At 36.6% G+C, this 12,970-nt stretch overlaps 1 protein-coding gene across 1 annotated transcript; it reads left to right on the top strand.

The window, feature by feature from the left end:
* Window positions 1-8,890, top strand: LOC113231393 (lysozyme-like). The gene is made up of 5 exons (XM_026465693.1): window positions 1-97; window positions 3,553-3,646; window positions 6,018-6,197; window positions 7,647-7,720; window positions 8,209-8,890. The coding sequence occupies exons 2-5, from the start codon at window positions 3,568-3,570 to the stop codon at window positions 8,353-8,355; spliced, it is 480 nt and encodes a 159-aa protein (XP_026321478.1). The 5' UTR covers window positions 1-97; window positions 3,553-3,567; the 3' UTR covers window positions 8,356-8,890.
* Window positions 8,891-12,970: the final 4,080 nt, after the last annotated feature.

Genomic DNA, 12,970 nt, shown 5'->3' with positions numbered 1-12,970 from the left:
AGTCTTAGCGACCTTCTAAAAATTAGTAATGTAAAGGAGCTGTGACCAATGTTGTTTATGTTATTTAAAAGTTCTTTCGTCTAAATTGCGTCATAAGGTGAGTGTTTTAGTTATTACAATCTAAATTACTATGTAGCGTATATAGGTAATATTTATTTTTATTGAATATCATTATGTATTTACGTCAATGATATTCATCTATTTCTATGCGAATATATTACACTAGTTTATTATGATTATACCTTTTACCTTACCTATTTCTGTCGCCAAACATTAATGTGAGCTTTACTGCGTTCCGGTTTTGAAAGGTAAAGATTACTGGTGAAATTACAGGCACATGGGACTTGTCAACTTATGTCTCTGCATGGCACTGCAACTGTTATGGACAGGCGTATCGCTTAACATCAGGCGCACAACCTGTTCGTCCCGTCACTTGATATTATAAAAAAATTAAATTCATTGACAAAATATTTTAATATTTATTTTTGTTGAGTACCTATCACAATATACCTACCATGGATAGGCGTATTGTCTATAACTAGTTTCATAAGTTCTGACATAAATTTGTAAGGGCTGCTCAACTCGTAAGAACAGCAGCCACGTTGAGGCAATAGACATTGGTTCGAGTCCAGTCAGATCGAAGGAATTTTTAAGGTAAATAGATAATTTATTTCACACGGGTCTCCTAAGGGCGCGTTTCCATTATGTCTTGACGACAGATAGTCGTGCAGTAAGTGTCGTGCCTTGCATATTTAAATAAAGTTGTTCACATAAAGTATAACACGTGACAATGGGAAAAGCTAGTATGACAGTCATCCGACGATAAATAAAGCGTCACGACAGATAATCGCAACTTCTAACGATTCTGTCGTAAAGACATTGATTATTATTATATTATATATTATATTAATGATTAATTGATTAATATACCTTAACCCCTTATGCTCTTGCGTTGCTAACGCGCATGTCATCATTATGCGAATGCGACCGTACACGGTTGCGGGCACGTACAAGCTGCGCTGTTATTGGATACGGAGTTACCCTATTCGTTCTTATTAATTATTCTACTGTGTTACTAAGCTGTCGTCTTTATTTTTATAATATCAAGTGACAGGACGAACGAGTCGTGTGATGGTAAGCTACACGCCTGTCCATAACAGTTGCAGTGCCATTCAGAGCTTTAAATCGCAAAGATCGGAGGGGAACTGCCACTGCGCCCGTTACCCTGAGACATAAGTTGACAAGACCCATGTGCCTGTAATTTCACCAGCACCCTTACCCTTCAAAACCGGAACGCGGAAATCTTGACATTACTGCTTGGTAAATAAGTAAGATGGCAATACTTCCCTGGATAAACTCTTTCACAACGAGCTCTACTGCTGCTAAAACATGTCTGTACGTGCCGCCATCGGGATTCCGATCGAGTTCTTAATGAGAATCTAGAGTTCTCCCACTAAGCTACCATCGCTCTCGGTACTTTAGCAATTATATTTAGCAATTCAAAGTCTAAGAAATAGAATTTTTGAAAGTTGGAGAGAGTTTAACATCTATATTCTGTCTCAACTGTCTGTGTACCTGTCACGTTCACGTAATCAAACCGTTACGATATCGTATTGAACTGCTTTTTCGTATTCACATGTGACAGTGAATGTCAAAGAATCCAATTTTAGGGTCGTATTCTAGAACTCTAATCAATGCTCAAGTCAGGATTGCACTGGAAACACAAGCACTGGAACTACGATCCTAATGACAGAGACTTGAGTATGATTTCGAGTGCTTTAAACCATACTCAGATCCTGACTTGAGCATTGAGTAGAGTTCTAGAATACGACCCTCAGAGTCGTTCGATCCAAATGTCGTTAAAGCGTATTCTGGTATATGAATCGAACTTAAATTGACTCTAAATAATACATATTTTGCTAAAATGTTGACCGTACTTTGAATAGACTTTCGACGACTAAATGTCAAATTTCACACGTTTCGATTCTACTCATATCAACGTTCGTTCAAGTAATACGTGAATACCCATTTTGGATAGGACTTCGATCGAACGACTACGTAACTTCAACGATATTTTGATAGCTTGAACTTACGTGAGTAGCACTACAGGTATATATAACACCAGGCGTCCAATTTTGCTATTCTCTTGAAACCAATTGGTTATTGCAATTTCGTTGAGACTCCATTGATAATTATGATAATATTTATTATTATAATTATGATAATATTAATTATGATAATATTTGCTAGTCTATTAAAACCTAGTTGCAATGGCAGGTGAGTCTTAGTGGAATGGCAGTGGTGGCATATATATATATATATAACAAATCCTGGATCAGAGGAGTACAGGACCGGAAAGTTTGGCAGGAGCAAAATGAAAGAATGAAGATTTAAGAGTCGATACTACTGAGGAAGTATCACATAGTTGAGGCTCGATTTCAAATATTTGCCGTACTAATACGGTTCATGTTGCTTGAATCGAACGCCAGGGACACTGGCTTCATTTCAGAATTTCTTTTTTATACAAACGAAATGAAAACCTTTGAAAAATGTATATCGTGAAGTATACTTGTTCTATTTAGTTCAGTTGATATTAAAAAAGAATTGGTATTTGTAAAGTAGGTACAGTCAAGATCACGTCAAGCTTGACACTTAACATTTTAAATCCAACTCTATGCCGCTTACGATAAGAAGGGTCCAAAGTACTAAGTGTCAAGCTTGACGTGTTCTTGACTATACCTATTCAATACAGGTTTTCTTGTAAAATTTAGAATTTTCTCGGTTGTATAGAATTTTAAGACATTTATTCTCACTATTAATGAAACGAGAACGAAAAAGCATTTTAAGAAATGTTACAAAAACATTATATATTTATTTGAGTGCAATATGATTGCAATGAACCTAATATTAGCAGCAGAAATCCAAATTTTCATGTTTTTGGAGTCATTTTGATATATCCATAGTTAATACCGCAGTAATCACTGAACTCGAATAGCAATTCTCGCACTCACAACGGTTCGAACCGATTTATACGATTATCGTTTTGATAGAGGCCGAAGAATTCTGGGTCGTCCAGTGGCATGCTGGGTCGATGACATAGTAAAAGTACTTACTGGCTAGGTAAAAGTACTATCAAAGCCTGTAGTCATACCCAACTCCACTCAAGGTCTTCTAACGCGATTCCCTACGTCTTGAATTTTCATCTGACGTCGGATTTACATTCTATTTCGTGTGTATATTCCTCTAGAACCGAACATAATACAAATACAAATAACTCTTGAAGGTTTATAAAGAAACACATTTTTTTAAAGCCAAGGAAAAAATGGCGGGTTATTGCGATGATATTTCTTACTAGATTTAATTTTTTGTTTAAATCACGTTACATTATGAGTTTCTTAATTCCTTTTTTATCTTTTTGTGCCGATGACCTACCTACTGAATAAAAAAAATAAGCTTATTAAGTGTAACAACTTTATTACATTGAAAACTTAACGCCATTTCTATTTTTTCTTACATTCTAGAAAAATTAACTCTTTTTTTTTTAATTTTCAGTTTAAAGCAAACGCCATGATGGGTACGCGGCTGCAACTCGTCTTTCCAGTTTGCCTTATTGCAGTTCTTGTATTTTTAATGACCGGGTCTACAGGTATAGTTCATTAAAATATTTTTATTAAAAAAATACTTCTAATTGCAGTAACTTGTAAGTAGATAATAACACATCATCGACTTACGAGCTATAGATTATTATTATTCATTAATTATGTATTAGCTACAAGGAAACTAGTGTTTATGTGGCAGTATGGGTAATTCTTTAGCAAGATCAATATCAGAAAAAGTAAAACCATTGTGATATTTTTATAACATTAGATCTCTTTTGAGAAGATTACCGATGTACAGGGCCGATCTTAGCCAGTAATAAATACTTAAACCAGTATGAGGAATAATATAAACCTTACATATACGAGGAAACCTAGAAAAAGCCACATTTATTTAGGATGATTTGATATCGAATTTATACGACATATTCGCTCAAGGTTAGACTTTGTATGAAGGTACATTTTAGTAACGCACTAACAAAGATAGTATCGACGCGACTCAATATTTTGCGCAATAGCTTACAGCGCCAGCACTAGCTTATGCAGCGCCCGCGTACAATCAATAGCTGGCTTTACACAGACACTCTATCGCGAGTGATACAGCAATTGAGCGCGCGTATAAAGACATTGAAAGGAAAAGGAAAATTCTGTCTTGCGCTGTTAGTCTGTAAGCAGACGCTCTTTCCGTTATAACAAAAACGAACACGAGCAATCGCGCGCGAAAGAACGTTAGCTTAATAATTTCAAACAGGTAATCGCGCACAATTGCGCGTGCAGTCTTTCCTGCGCGTAATCCTGTACGCTCCTGATCACGCGTGATAGAGTGAATGTGTAAAGGGAGCTAATACAGCTACTTGGAATGGAACTGTCGTCCAATCTGAATTTCGGCAGATACATTGAATCCATTGCCAACAATGCAGCCATGAAGCTTGGCATCCTTTCCTAGGTGAGGCATTACTTCACACCGGGACTGTGGCTTCAGCTATACCAAGTCCGGTCCTGTATGGAGTATTGCTGTCACTTATGGGATGGCTCTGCTAAATACCAACTGGCCTTCTTGGATTCAATCGACAAGCGTGCCAAAAGGCTTATAGGTGACTCGGAACTTAGTTAAGGCGAAGCTGCAGAACCTTGAACACCGCCGTAACCGCCTGCTTATCGGTACTCTACAGGATATATCACGGAGAGTGTGCGATGACATCGCATAATTTGATTCCGCCTTTCTCTTTCCATCATCAGGGGACTAGACGTGGGCTGGAATTCCACCCCTATGTTATGGATATTCCCAGGATTCCCACAAAGCGTTTCGCTTCCACATATATTAGACGTATTCCCGAACGCTATAACTTGGACCTTTTCAAGGCGAGAGTGAATAGGCATTATGTAGGTGTGAATGCTACATCGTTGACCTCATCATCACTTTCCATCAGTTGAGATGAAAATCAGATGCGCACTTATTTTTTATTAAAACAAATACCCTGGCTTTCTAGACATGCGATCAAAATAGAATACTTACACTGACATTTTCCCCTGTGGTCGGAAATTCGGGTGCAAACGATATTGGGAAGCGATTGCCCATTTACTTCATTTGCGCCCGAAGGGACACAGGCTCTTTGGAGGCGTCGCACGCGACGATTAGTGTCCCCTAAGGCCCTGCGCCACTGCGCCCTTGTGCACTGCACACCCTGAGGTAAAGCCGTCTCTGCCGATGTTCTTGGCACCTATGAGCCCCAAGCGACTTCCGAGTAATGGCGTGTTTACACAGGATCGATTGCCGCCTTCGGCAGACTACTCCGCCTTGCCGAAGTACATAGTTAGTCTACTCGCTATGTACACCGTGTCAACTGCTTACCTTTTCGGCAGGCAATATTTTAAGACATTATAAAGACAAGACGATCGTAACGTACAACAAACTATTCGGGTATATAGGTATTTCACGGCCCCCGGAGACATGGCTGCCAACATGTTTGATCGACCTTTGACTGGATTGAGTCGACCAACAGTTATTACGCCTAGTCGACTCGGGTAGCTCGCGTGACAAATTACAATACCTACTCTATGTTGCCAGTAATACGGTTCAATATCAATCAATCCAATCCATGTCAATCCAGACCATTTCCACCGAAGATGCGCTAGAAGAGAATTGAAATATTGTCATACAAAATTCAGTCCTCGTCTCCCTTTGCCGGAAAAGCAACTTTAGACCCCGCAGATTGTGTTCTTTCCTTCCTCAAACCTACAAAACATGTGGCCTTTGCGCTATGACATAAGATTCTTCAAAAAGCGAGTAAACAGGGTTCTCAAAGGCCGGCAACGCATATAGGCAACTCCTATGGTGTTGCAAAAGTCCATGGACGACGATGACCACATGTTCGCCCATTTGCCTCCCATTTTTCATTAAACCTCGTTTCTTTTTTCCAGGTGTCTTCATTTCGAACCTGTCAGCAGCGTGTTACCGCTGTCTGTGTCACGTATCCACACAATGTGACACTTCAAATGAATGCTCTGGAGGCTACTGCGGGCCTTATAACATATCCAGAGTGTATTGGATAGATGCTGGCAAAGTTGTCCTGCCTGAAGACGATCCGGAAAGGAATCATGGTAAGGAGACCTCTCTTATAGTTGCTCCTCAGAAAATGATTGACTTTCTTTAGGTGTACCAAGAGATTGTTTTATTTTTTTTAACCGACTTCAATAAAAGGAGGAGGTTCTCAATTCGACTGTATGTTTTTTTTATATATATGTTACGCGATAACTTCGGTATTTGGGAACCGATTTTCATGATTCTTTTTTTGTTGGAAAGAGGGTACCTCCGTAGTGGTCCCATTTAATTTTGAAGAAAAGCACCCACCTCTAAGAGTGGCTGTTCACGCATGAACATTCATTTTTATAAAGATCGCCTGAATTTTATTATAAGGAGCAATTGTTTTAATGGTTGATTTTGCTATTCTCCAATTCAAGGCGTTTTTCTCTCAATATACTTTGAGTACTGAGAACCGATTTTTATTATCTCCTGTGTCAAGTCCCGTATAGTGGCGAAATAGGGGATGAATCCGGGTTTGCGACTTTCCGGTAACCGATTTCAATAAAACTTGGTAATATTTTTGAAGTCGGTTTTTTTTAGTACTCTGTACTGAGATTATTTAAGAATAAGAATACATTTATTGCATAACTATAGGTAATTACATAAGGTCTTAAAATATTACATTGGTTTGTGCTCTATAGTCTACCAGTTAATGTATACAATATTATTAAATGTCACAGATTCAAATTAAATTGCATCAGAATATGAAAGAAGAAAAAGAAAAAATTATTAATGAACATGTCACATCCCTAGTCACCAAATTTGTCGTTGTCGTCAAAAAACTCTTGTACACTATAAAGAAATTTAGTACTGACCATTTTAAATTTTACTAACTCGAATTTTTTAAATTCAATTGGGGATACTGTTGTATATCTTGACCGACATTAAAAAAAACGTAAAAGCTTTTGTGGTAAAATGCTGAAGTATGATTGCCCGACTTTATAATAACAAGTCGTGTCTGATGGTAAGCTACACGCCTGTCCATAACTGTTGCAGTGCCACTCAGAGCTTAAAATCGCAAAATCTGAGGGGCACTGCCACTGCGCCCGTCACCTTGAGACATAAGTTGACAAGTCCCATGTACCTGCAATTTCACTACTTACCCTACAAACCTTACAAAACCGGAACATACTAATGCTATAATGACATTACGGCTTGGCGGCAGAAATAGGTAAGATGGCAGTACTTCCCTGGACGAACTCTTTCACAAGGAGCTCTACTGCCATTCAACATAGTGGTATATACTTAGAAGTGGCCTTTTTAAGGCTGTAGAATTTCCCATTTATCGTCGATGATGATTGTATCATTGATTATTCGAATTTCAAAACAAATGGCAATTTTTTAAACTGCCGTCGCAAAAAGAGCGGAGTTACAAATTTGAAGCCATTGTCGGTGTATCTGTTTGTGTTGTGTTGTGATCTTTATGTTTGCACTTTAACTTGAAGCGAATCTTTACACTTTTCCAGCATGGCAAGACTGCGCTAGAAGTTACCATTGCGCCATGAAAATCATCGAGGGCTACCTTCAAAAATTTGGAAAGGTAATTTACAAAACTCGAACGAAACTAGAAGTACCGGAAGGTGCAATTAGCTTTGAATATAAAGAAAGAAAAATACCATGATAAACGTAATCTCGAAAGTGGCAAATATATAAATAACGCGCAGACTCAATCCCTATATCGCGGATGCCATGGACACACGCAATACACATAGACAACCACAAATTACACCCAAACTCACGTGAGAAATAAATGTAGGCCATAACAATATTTCTCCCGGCGAATCGAACCCGGTACCTCGGCGTGGCAGACCAAACTAGTAACTATTCGGCTAAGGAAGCAGTTAAAAATGAATTTATTGAATGGTATGATGTTTTACTACCATATTAGTATATTTTTTATGAAATTACTCAACTAGTTTGTCATAATTATTAATAATATAAAGGTGAATATACAAACTCAAAAAAAAATTCAGTAAAATTTATAAAGTGTTCAATACACGTTGATACAAGCGATTTTCACTGTTACAGGACTGCAACAGCGACGGTGTAACGGATTGCTACGATTACATGATGGTGAACGGGAATGGAGGTTACGGGTGTACTCAACCGCTCAACCGAACTGCGAACGGGCGGAGGTGGCTGCAGCGTTATGAACAGTGCCGACATTCTCTATAATAGATTTGATAACTTATGAATGAATGTCAGAATAGATGGAAAATTGTCTTATGTATTAAGTAGGTGGTTACTTGACAAAGCATGACAAGTAAACGGGTTGGTTTGAAGGACGCAATTGTAACAGCGCATCAACACTGCATTCGTAATAACCCCGCTGACAATATCGTAAAATACACGTTTATGAAGGCTGACGCTGTGCCGAAGGTGTGATCCTACCTTAACTCAGTTGATGATCATAATTAAAAGATAGCTTCAACGGTTTTGTTTTGTTCTTAATGTTGTTTATTATTACAAGTAAAAAACATAACACCTCTCCAAGCAAATCGTTGAATTTCGCTACCCAATAGCTATAAATGAAGAGTTGAGAATATAATCTTTGCTTATCTGTAATAAACTTGTTAAAACATAAACACGATTACATAGAGTCCAAAGCAGGAATGAGTGAATGAATGAAATATTCTTTATTGGCACATTAAAAAATAATAGTAGATTGTACAACAAGTGCATAAAACGCGTCATTTTGCCCGAGACGAGTATATCTACTGGATGGATACTTAAGTCAAGGGTAAAATGGGTTTTATGAACGAGTTATACACTCTGCTTTTCACTTCGATTGCGAGGAAATTAAACAGCAATATTACAAATAAACGATTATTTAATTAAAATTGAATGTAAAATTAGAACAATTAGACATATTTCATGTGATGTTTTTTTATTTTATACACTAGAGCATAAAATCCTATTTTATGCAGCCTACACCCAGCACAAATACGAACTTTAAGAGCATAAGAAGTGAAAAGAATATTTCATTTTTGGGACTGAGGAATATAATAAAGAACATTTTTGTCACTAAGCATAATTATATCTGTGTCATTATGTTAAATAAACCTTAGTTCATAACTATATTGTGTAGTCCAAGTGAAAATTAAATTGTAAAAATAACAGTTTTTAATTTCTTTAACTTTAATAAATCTAGTTTCACGAAACAAACTGAAGTGGCGTTCAATATGAGTTTAAGAAGATTCCATTATCTTAAACATCTCTTTATACAAGGTACATTGCTAAGTTTCCGTGTGTACCTTGTTTGAGAGATTGAAGAAAACAAGCAATGATAACTGAAGGCAAACGGTGAGGATGTTTCGAATTTCCAGCTTGTTACATTACAGTAAAGGTAAGGAGCAAGATGACACGAATGAATATTCAACACGTCGTGTTGAAAATTCATGCTCAGTAAATGAAACTTCCTCCAAAATCATTGAAACAGTTTCTGTTTGACATAAAGCACATGCACCGCGTAGGTACGAGTGAAACTCAGTCTGGTATCTTGTTGTTCGTGCTTACAAGAACTAAGATTTTTTTTTGTTTGAGAATATACATATATTTAAACTTTTTAAATTATTTGTCATCTTTTTAAGCTGATTGCACTATAGTCAATGCTCAATAAACAATTAATTATTTTAATTTGAAAAACATTTCATTAATGGAAGTGGTAGCAGCTTTATAAAGAACTCGTAATATGGGTCGGAAAACTGCTTTTTACTTTATAGGGGCTGTACGTATGTTTCTTTTTTTTCTTAAGAGGGAGCAGAGGAAAAATTCCTAATCTTCGATTTGATTTTAGAGAGATATATCCACTTTAAAGTTAAAAATAAAATATTGTATGAGTAACTACACGATATATTCAAGCATAGACACAAATCAGAAACATAAAAACAATAAAGTTTCCTCGATAGATAAAAATCACGAAATTACCTCTAATTTTCACATTTTTTCGATTCATCCTCGAAATGCTACAGGTTATTAGGACAAAAGTTAGATAATTAATTATATTTATGCATGATCGAGAACTGACACTACGGGTTTTTTTTTTTAATCCATTTACTTTTAGAGTTATTCCCGTTATTCCGCTAAAACTTTTAATGCGCAAAATTCAACATCTCTTGTCGCATGTCACGCGAACTTCAGGCATATATTTGTTTCACAAATTTGAGCGGAGCCAAAGTCAAAACTTTGTTGGCATGAGAGCTCTTAATAAATGTTTCAGTCACTGACATTATCTCAGAACCTAGTTAAAACTAGCTTATAACGCTTAGAGTTTTAACTTATACAAAATGCGCTTTTTTTGAACAATGTCAGCCAATGTATTATTACGCTGCACTAACAACTTTTTCAGAGTTCGATTTTTACAAAACAGACCGCAGCTGGTTTTCAACTACGACATTTACAATTAATTTTATTTTACAACGAAAAACATGATTCGCGAAGTGGTAAACAAAGTAATGAAGCGAAGTAAACACATAAATCTGAAACTCGGAGTAAAGGCAATTGTATTAAACCGCATAATCAGGCTGGAAGTAGTGCTTGCGGTTGTTTGTTTACCCACTTCCTGCTAGTTGCCATCTACTTGATACAATCGTAGAGCCAGACAGTGAAAAATGGTCGTAATTTCATGATAATACTAAAAGACGTTATTACTAGAAACTCGACACAAAAGCACATTAAATTCTTAATAGGATTTAAGCAATTTAATTCCTAAAATGAAAAGCGCAAACGCGCTCTTAATCTGTAAAACAAACAAAGCCGGAAAATTGCTACGATAAAATACCTTTTTATGAGGTTAAGCCTCTGCCAGGCAGAATATAATAATTTGTAAGCGAAAAAAAACCTAGTATGTAACCCCTATAACTTTTGCGACGGATACAAGGGCCAGAAAGTATTTTACACCGTTTTTATACAAAATTTCCGGTTTCCTGTATCTTTGCGAAACAGAAATGAGCTGTCACATAAATTAGTGGCCATGACAGGCAAACGGTCAAATATGGCGGGCGAAAAAAGTGAAACAAAAAAAACAAAGTTCTGACCTACAAACGTTGAGCCTTCGGACATTTCGGGTTAGTCCATAGCCGAACGAAAAGGGCAAACATACGTATCTAAAAAAGAGAAAATAAAAGTCGGATTCAGTTCCAAAGTTTTGTAATAAAAGTTTGCTGGTCCACGCATTCCCCGCGGGCATTTTGGGATTGAATCGATGAATAAATACTGAACTAGTGCAATTGCATTTCGTACTTTGTATCAAAATTGAACATTGCCAAAGGAGACGATGAAGAATTTGTATTGAATCTGGTAATAATAAAAACTAAAAGAAGCTTCTTCTATCGCTACTTTCCAAAGTAGATTTGTGGTTCTTAATAAATAGATACGTAGGCACATAATACACTTTAATAAAAAAAAGTACATTCATGCTTTGAAGCATAGACTATTTTATAGGTGATAACTATGACCAATTTTAAAGACAAAACACCGCATGTAAACGTTATAATCTTTATTTACAGACGCTGCTCAGATTCCTATGTAATTAGATAATACACTTGTGTTATAGAAATCGGAAACAACGACGGTACAACAAACACCCAGACTCGATACAATATAGAAAACTTAGTTTTTCGACATTGACCCGAGCGGGGATCGAACCCGGGACATCAGAATGGCGACACCATGAAAACAGTTTTGCAAGCCAAAACACAGTGTATGGCAGGACTGTGCTCGAAGTTACCATCGCGCCATGAGAATCATCGAAGCTACCTTCAGAAAGGATAAGTAATTTACAGAACTCTAACGAAACTAAATGTACCGGAAGATCCAATTTGCATTAATTTATAGACAATAATGTATAGACAGTTTTATGGCTGATAACCATGATAACTAAGACCAATTGTATATACAAAACATAGTGTGGAGAACACATACGATGCCTTACTGTCTCAAACTCGTAGCTTATAAAGTGTGAGTTTCTGGTGAAATTTCTGGTGTTAATTTGGTTGCATTACTTTAAGAATAGGTAAAATGTGTGTGAATATGAAAGAAATATGATGTGAAATTAGCCACATTTGTGTATAGTCTGCTTAAAGATAAAACCACATAAGTGATATTTTTCACAATTATGTACCTGTTGTTAGAAAATCATAATCTTTCTGCAGATAAAACTCTTATTGAGTTTATAGCTTTTTATCGAGTTTCACCTGCAGAAAGATAGTGGTTTTCTTACCATAGCTATATAAATTAAAGACATTTTGTTATTGACTTACAATTATATGGACGTCGGGTCCGCGCTAAAAAGTGTCCGAACTTATAAGGCGTTAAAATCGTATACAGAGCGTCATTCACGCTTTAGTCTTCGTTTGTTCGACTGACAGCGAAGCAAGCAAAATTAGATAGTACTGCGATGACATTACAATTTAAATTCAACGTTTTAGCTTTTTCATATTCACTTAAATGTCACTACGTTTAAATAGGTTGACTTGGGACATTTTTTTCGTGGTTTTTGTATTAGACCCGTCGTCCATTTATTTGTAAGTCAATGCATTTTGTAGAAAATGTCACTTATGTGGTTACCTTTAAACAGACGATATACAATCCATTTTTTGCATTTCAGTAACTTAGTGCTTTAAGATACGAGAAAGATAAGATTTGAAAAAGTAAGGCGTAAGTATCCTCATCATAGAAATACAGATTTTATTTGTGTTTATATTGATCGGCACTAATTTGCATCTGCCTGTGCCTGTAATGTCACCAGCACCCTTACATGCTGCACGTTACTGCTTGGCAGAAATAGGTA

Source organism: Hyposmocoma kahamanoa, unplaced genomic scaffold (assembly GCF_003589595.1).
Source record: "Hyposmocoma kahamanoa isolate Upper Pololo Valley unplaced genomic scaffold, ASM358959v1 65, whole genome shotgun sequence".
NCBI classification, from domain to species: Eukaryota; Metazoa; Arthropoda; class Insecta; order Lepidoptera; family Cosmopterigidae; genus Hyposmocoma; species Hyposmocoma kahamanoa.
Note: the sequence above shows the minus strand (reverse complement) of the source record. Positions and strands in the feature narration are given on the sequence as shown.